Below are 7,782 nucleotides of genomic sequence, written 5' to 3'. Positions count from 1 at the left end.
TTGTGCTGGTTATTTTTGTGTTGTCTACATTCTTGCTGTTGTTTCTGTTCTTCTGTGTTTGGTTTAGTTTGCTTTCTTTTGTATGCTTTTTGCTTTATATCAAAGCACTTTGTAAACTTGTGAATGTATAATCCTGTGTTTAACAGTGGAACAGAAATAGTCTTTCCTATCTGTTGTATTGGGTTTTGTTTCATTTACTGATCAGACAGAAAGCTTTATCCAGGCTGTCATTTAGAGAACCAGCAGCAATGAACGGCTGAAAGGATCCCACAAACTGCAGACAATAAGCAAACAGATGAGGTTTCCTTTCTCCAAATGAAAGGACCTGAAATAAAAGAGATGAGATAATATTTCTATTTTAATCTTAGTAGAAAAATCAGTGCTCTCATCAATTCTAACTATTTTTTAATCATTGATTCTTTATGGAAAGTCTTTATAAATACATTTTTAGCAATGTTTGACTGTACAGATAAATGTGTACATGCACAGCATTAAGCCTATTTTTATTCCCCAGACCAAAGCTGCAGAGATAATCCATAAGAGACCTCATCCCGCCTCTCAGGCATCCACAGATCCCCACTGATCAGGGTTTACTCACTCACAAGCTTGCACAGAAATAAAGAGTCCGATTCGTACTTGAACATCTAAATCAGCAAGCTTTAATTTTTATTCAAGCAAAGAAAAACACCAACACAAGCAGCCCAGGAGCTCGACGAAGACTTTCATCATGAGTGTAAAACAAGCCTGCATCTTTCTGAGAGGAGGACCGAGCAGAAAAGTAAGTCACAGAACATATTTCTTTACTATTTCAGTTTCTTTAAGTGAAGTATGTGCAGTATACTGCTGTACTATTTTAAAATATTGTCATTCTTCTTGTTGTTATTTACGGTTATTGGGACAAAAACGATTTTAAAAAGTACCTCCTAACTGGAGTAGAAGGGCGGGGGGCAAATTTCTGTGTTGTTAGAAGGTTGAACTCTGCACACGTCATTTTTTAAAAGTCATTCAAATGTTATCATGTAACGGGGCTGATTATTATGGAAAATTAATGCAATGTCTATTATTATGAATGGAAGCCGGCGTGCTCACGGTGTGTCGGGTAATGTTGAGTTGATACAAGGTGCGCTGCAGAAAACACACCAGTGGAGCAGCTCACCTCGGTTTGGTAGTGGAGTCTCTGAAGCGTCGACAGGTACACTCGTGGGGGAGAGGTTAAGGTGGAAAGGAAAGAAAAAAGTGTCTAGTATATTATTGTTGATCAAACAGATAGGATGCTGGGAGATTATAAAAAAAATAAGGTTCAATGCAAGGATTTTTAAGAAGAAATATTTACACGATAGAAATCAACACAGCGGCCGGAAATCACCAAATGTAGAGAAATAGTTACCACTTGTAAACTGATCAGAAACAGCCAACTGTTGATGTTTTACCTCGTAGTCCTCGATCCCTCCTGCAGACAAATAGAGCTGCAGTAGAAATGTTCCTGTATCCAGATGTTTTTCACATTATTAAATAGGAAATCTCCTGATTCACGAGCCTTTCAGTCCCACAGTCAGCGAGCATCACAGTGATGTGAAGGCGCTTAAGTATAACATGAAATAAAAACATAACACAACACATTTTCTAGAAAAACATATTTAACAAATATATAATTGAACAGTCAATGAGAAAAAATGAATCAATATCAGTTGTTAGATTTGTTATTCTTTGTCTTTGACTTTATTTTTGTAAAACTTGGCCTTGGACTAACTCTTTAAGCTAAAAAGAAAAAAAGGGGTAGGACTGGATTTTTTTCACTTCATCCTTTACACCCTTAACATGGAATTAAGAAAACATCGAGTCACTATAGAAAGAACCCTCTGTTGTTTGCTGTTTATGTATATTTTTGTTACTTTTGAAATATGTTCAAAATAGATCAATCAAATGAAAAATGAACGCTCACTGGCCTTCAAATTTACTGTTGACTTGCACTCTGAGTTTTATATTTTTATACTCTATTATGTAAATTTGTAATTGCTTCTTATTTTAATCTTTGCATTTAAATTTAAATTCTTGCTATTTTTGCTTTGCTAATTGTTCAGCACCATAAAACAGGGTCAAATTCCTGAATGTGTAAATGTACTTGGCAATAAAAGTGCTTGTGCAAATCAGTCCATTCAAGGAGTTTCCACATGTTTTTAATTAAAGTAAATCATGTAAGGTACAACGATTCTAAAGCCTGAGCAAAATAATAGACATGTTACTATTAGGTTAAAATAAAAACTGCAGATGTTTGAATATAAATGCACTAAAATGTCATTTATGAATGTGTTGTTATTGTTTTGCAGAAAAGATCTCTCACACCTGAGGAGATCGAAGGTAGCGTTTGTTTTTATGCTTTCAGACAGACTCTCATATTTATCTTTTTCCAGAGGTGTAACTCCCGTGTCTGTGTTCCATCTAGAGTTACGTGCGGCTTTTGTGGAGTTCGATAAAGACAAAGACGGTCTGATCAGCTGTAAGGACTTGGGTAATCTGATGAGGACGATGGGTTACATGCCGACTGAAATGGAGCTCATAGAACTGGGACAAAACATCAACATGAATTGTGAGTGGTGCCCTCTAACCAGTGCATTATCTCCAGCACTGAACTGTGGGAGGCCGTTTTTGCAGGTTTTGGGGGATTTTTTTACTTCATGCATTCGATACGATACCATACACTTTATTGTCCCCTTGGGGAAATTTGACTCCCAAGTGTTGCACACGCATAGCTGCCTCCACAGTAGAATCAATAAAACGAATAGAAACAAACAAAACTCCACAAGTAGACAGAAGAGCACATACCAGTGTAAAACAACATATACTGCACATTCCCCATATTGCACAACATCGGTACGAAAACATAACTTAGAGATAAGATGAGAGAATATAAGAACACATTATGCACTTGCACAACCTCTCTCTCTCTCTCTCTCTGGCTGTACCGTTGGTTTCATAACTTATTAGTAAAATGCAAAGACAGAGCAGTTTCAGAAAAATTCCCCAGAGACGCAGCTTATTTTCCTATTTCCATCCCGAAAGCAGACTGCACAGTCCAGCTGGGAACGATCAAATGTTGTTTTTAAAGTTATAAAGCAGGGTTGACTGTTTGAACAGTAAGTCCCACTATTGACTGTTAACCATCTTTATGCACATTTATGAAGCCTGCCTGACACTCACACATTTTATGGTATTGCATCAACCACGGCAGTCACGCGGTGTCAGAGCTGGTTTCAGTTTGATATCACTTGTTTCATCACAGTGGGGGGACGGGTGGACTTTGAGGACTTTGTGGAACTTATGACGCCCAAGCTTCTCGCTGAAACTGCGGGGATGATTGGGCTGAAGGAGCTCAAGGAGGCGTTCAGAGAGGTGAGCTCAGCAGAGATTCTCTGTTTTTGGTCTTTGGCACCACATGGTGGCTGTTTCCTGTTACTGTTAAAGCTGGTGTATCATCAGAACTAAAATGAAACCACCGTGCACTAAATCCTTGTAATGTTTCTACAGTTTGATATTGACGGTGACGGGTCCATCACATCGGATGAGCTGAGGCATGCCATGAAGAAGTTATTAGGAGAACATGCCTGCACAAAGGAAATCGACGCAGTGGTCAGAGAAGCCGATAACAACGGAGATGGAACCGTTGACTTTGAGGGTAAGATACAAATACATAAAAACACACAGCCCCCCCCCCCCCCCAAAAAAAAAAACAACCTTATTTTTCTTTGAAGAGCCTCATATTGAGAACTGAAGTCTAAAAGTTGAGTTAGAGAAGGTTAGAATAGGTGGTTACAGCTCAAATGTGTAAAATAAAACTTAAAGAAGTGAACAGGGCCCTTTGTATTGTAGTCAGCTCGTTTGTGTGGCTCACAGCACTCCACCTATGCTTATGATGTCATGACGAGTACGGTTATGACCCTACCAAATTCTTCTATCTCGTCGCTTCAACTCACGCAGGTTTAGTCTGAACTCGGAAAATCTGCTTTTAGCTTTTATGCTCCAAAAACATGGAATCCTTTTGCACAAATTCCCTTTTGCACTCGTTTCTCTTGGACAAAGACAATAATCTCCAACCACTTCACGGCAGCGTGCATGTGTTGTCACTGAGAATCTTTTCTTGGTTTCTTTTAATTGTGCTTCTTTTTGTATCTTGACATCATTGTAAGTCACATTTCTTTTGATTTTTGCATTTTTTCAAACACACACAATGTCATTCGTTATTTTATCAAAGATTTGCCTGGAAGAGATACTATACTTTCAACTTAACATCAGTGCCGAAGGACAAAGTGTTGAGCTTCCAAAACATATTTTTCTCGGTTTTCCTTAAACAAGAACTAATCAGCATCCTATCCATTCTCTTCACAGAGTTTGTGAAAATGATGTCACAGAAATGAGGACGACAGATCAAAGCTGGTGACTGAGACAGGAGAGAATGCATTTTGTATTGAACTGTATGCTGATGACACCTTAATAACTGGTGGTAATTGTATGTTTATTTACTGTTATTTAGGTAGCATCAGCCTGAAAATGGAAATGTGTTTTTTGTTTTTTAAAACTTTTAAGTCTGTTTTGAGGGTTTGGCTCTGGACAGCCACATCTGTATGATCCAAGTTTTTGTGTATTTCTGTTCAGAAAATTAAATAAGGTTTGATGTCTGTAACTTTACCTTTAGTCTCTCAGAGTGTTCACATCTTTGTCAATCGTCATCAGCTGAAGAGCTAATAAATATCTGAAGTTAGCCTTGTCTTTTTTTCCTTTTAGACTATATATCCATTCAAACGGTTAATGTCAGAGTGTGACAGTCAACAAGGCGTCTTGGTCAAGGTTGATAAAAATATATAAAGGACAAAAAATCTTCTCAGCCATCACTAAAAGCAAAATTAAGAAAGCATTTTGCACAAACATAGACTTTCAAGAGTTTATAATAAATGTTACATAAAACACGATGGTGACCAGAGCTCTTTATGAACACCTACAACCTTAATGATAATGGTGATATTTAGGATGATTTTGATGCTGATTACAACTCTCAAGAAGAGCTGTCGATGTTTTTTTCTCTGCCTCTGGTCACTTCCTGTGTGTCTGATCAGACTTAAAGCTGTTTGTTTGCACTTCCTGTCGTCGTCTCCTCCTATCTAGATCCTCGCTTGTGTTGTTCTTACTCTCCGATGTACACCGCTTTAGATAAAAGCGGCTCCTAAATAAATTGTAGGATTGTGCATGGAAGCAAAGCACTTACTTTGTTACAATAGAGCTAAGTCACAACAGATACTGTGCTAATGTACTTGAATAAATTTTATTCTAAATAATACAGCTCTGAAAATATAAGCAGCTCCTTTAAAAAACGCAGGCTGGATCATCCATTCTTCTGCCTGTCTATTCAACAATCTGTTCATGAGCAGCAGACAGGACGGCTCTCCAGTTTAGCATTAATATCATGACTCCCAAAGAGGATGATCTTGGATGATTATGTGAAGCACAACATGTCCAACCAAAACGAATTAACACTTTGTTCAAGCATGCAGTGTGCACTTCGACCAGACAGCATGCATTGAATTATAACTTGAGTGTATTGGAAAATGCATTTTCATTTAGATTCCTTTGATGGGATTCTCTCAAATCTAAATCTGATCTGTTTTGGAGTACAATCATTGGACTGTGCATACTGTAAAAGGCATCCGTTATCAAATACAGCTTAACTATGCTTAGATTAATAAAATACCATATAGATCAAGCAGATTAATACAGAGGCCCTGGCGGACAAGTATCCCCACATTTTTTCCTGAGATCCCCATCTGTTTTCCTGAGATTACGAGGGAGTTTCAGTTGTTTCTCGAGCTCGCCACTCATTTAGATCATTTTCTCTAGATAAGAACGCTGGTCTTCATGTTAAAATTCAGCCATTTTCTGAAGATTTCAACTAATTAATCTTGTTACATCCAGATAACAACGCTGGTATTCCTGTTCTAACAAGTTCGATTCTCGAGAACTTGAGAAAGCAGCTGAATGTCTTGGTTATGAAGAAGAAGATATACTTTATTAACCCTGCGAGAGGAAATTGTTGAACATGCTACACACACAGAGGCTGAAACACACACACATCCTATGGACATTCACTGATTGAGACATGTCAGAGTGAGGGGGAATCCCACAGTGAGCGCTCCTGAGCTGGTGGGGGGGTTCGGTGCCTTGCTCAAGGACACCTCTGCAGTGCTCAGGCAGTGAACTGGCCCCTCTCCAGCAACCAGAACAATTTCCATATTTGGTCCACACCGGGACTTGAACCGGTTCCAGACCCAAGTCCCTACAGACTGAGTTACTGTCGCCCATGGGGAAACCAGTGATCTTATCCCGAGATAATAAGATGAATAAATTGGATCGCTGAGTTAAATAAAATGTAATGATCTATGTCTGCTAAGGGCTTAATCCAATTCTCATCAAATATGAGTGGTACGTCTAAAAATTAGACTGCAAACAATAACAATCAGATTTATATTTTAACCACTCTGTTCATTTGACATCTGTCTCTTAGTGAATGTAATCCCTCTGTTGATAAAGCTGTTGCATAATAAAAAGCCAACATGGAGATTGCAGAATGAGACAATGAGCTATTTCTATGTGCTGTTCATAATAATCAGAGAGGCTCTAACCTAAAGTCAAGAGTGTCGGGGAAACACGTGAATGAGACTTTACAGGATATGCAACTCTCCAACCGAACAAAGATAATAGCTCCCTGAACCGAAGCTGAGACTGTTTTTATTGATGGACAAAATAAAAATATAAAATGACTTCTCTTGGACTACTGCAACAGTCTCATCTACGGTTCATCGTCCAAAACACTCAGGAAACTACAGTATATACAGAACTCCACTGCTCGCCTTCTTGCAGACTCCCAAACCCGTGACCACATCATCTCTTCCGTCCTTCATAACCTCCAATGGCTTCCCATCCCCCAGCGTATCCACTTTAAACTTATCACCTTTAAAGCACTCTATAACCTAGCTATATAACCTTACCTGTCTGAGCTCCTCCACCGGCACACTCCCACCCACACTCTCAGGTCTGCTGACACAAACCTCCTGTCCCCCCCTGCAGGACCAATCATCGGTCCTGGGGGGGCAGGGCCTTCTCCATTGCAGCTCCCACTCTCTGGAACTCACTCCCAAAAACCATCAGAGACTCCCTCTCACTCATCACCTTCAATGAAATCCCTAAAAACTCACTGAACCACCAACAGACTCTGTTCTCATCCTCCTTCTCTCAGATTCTTTCTTCTTTGTTATGTTTTGTTGTTGTTCTTTGTAAAGCGTATTTGACAATTCAGAAAAACGCTATAAAAGTCTAATGCAATATTATTATTCTTTTGCAGTGGCATATAAAGGTGCAATTTTCTTCCTTGTGATGACATGGAGAAAAATTTAACAGTTGACTCTAATCCATTAATGCTCACCCACGACAGTAATACTGGAGATTTGTGTTGGCGAATTATTTGTGGAATTGGATGCAAAGCCATCGGTCATTGTAAAATTCACAAGCAGAGCTCATGGATGAAACGTCAAGCGTAGAACGAATCATACATTATGCCGCTACATACATACATACATACATACGACATATTAACAATCTGAGGAATAATCTGTCTCCCTGGGCTGGATTAGTTCAGTCTCTGTAATCCTTGTCATGGGACCCTCCGATGAACAGATGGAGGATAAGACAGAATCACTGCTGTAATTCTCATCAGCTGACGGACAAAAGTAACCAAAA

The 7,782-nt window shown here is 39.0% G+C and overlaps 1 protein-coding gene across 1 annotated transcript; it reads left to right on the top strand.

The window, feature by feature from the left end:
* Positions 1–548: 548 nt before the first annotated feature.
* On the top strand, positions 549–4,757 carry cabp5b (calcium binding protein 5b). Its single transcript, XM_020659007.3, has 6 exons — positions 549–778; positions 2,328–2,358; positions 2,444–2,587; positions 3,281–3,390; positions 3,526–3,673; positions 4,384–4,757. Exons 1-6 carry the CDS (start codon positions 728–730, stop codon positions 4,410–4,412), a joined length of 513 nt encoding a protein of 170 aa, XP_020514663.1. The 5' UTR covers positions 549–727; the 3' UTR covers positions 4,413–4,757.
* The last annotated feature ends 3,025 nt before the right edge of the window (positions 4,758–7,782 follow it).

This window comes from Labrus bergylta, chromosome 16 (genome assembly GCF_963930695.1).
Source record: "Labrus bergylta chromosome 16, fLabBer1.1, whole genome shotgun sequence".
Taxonomy (NCBI): domain Eukaryota; kingdom Metazoa; phylum Chordata; class Actinopteri; order Labriformes; family Labridae; genus Labrus; species Labrus bergylta.
Note: the sequence above shows the minus strand (reverse complement) of the source record. Positions and strands in the feature narration are given on the sequence as shown.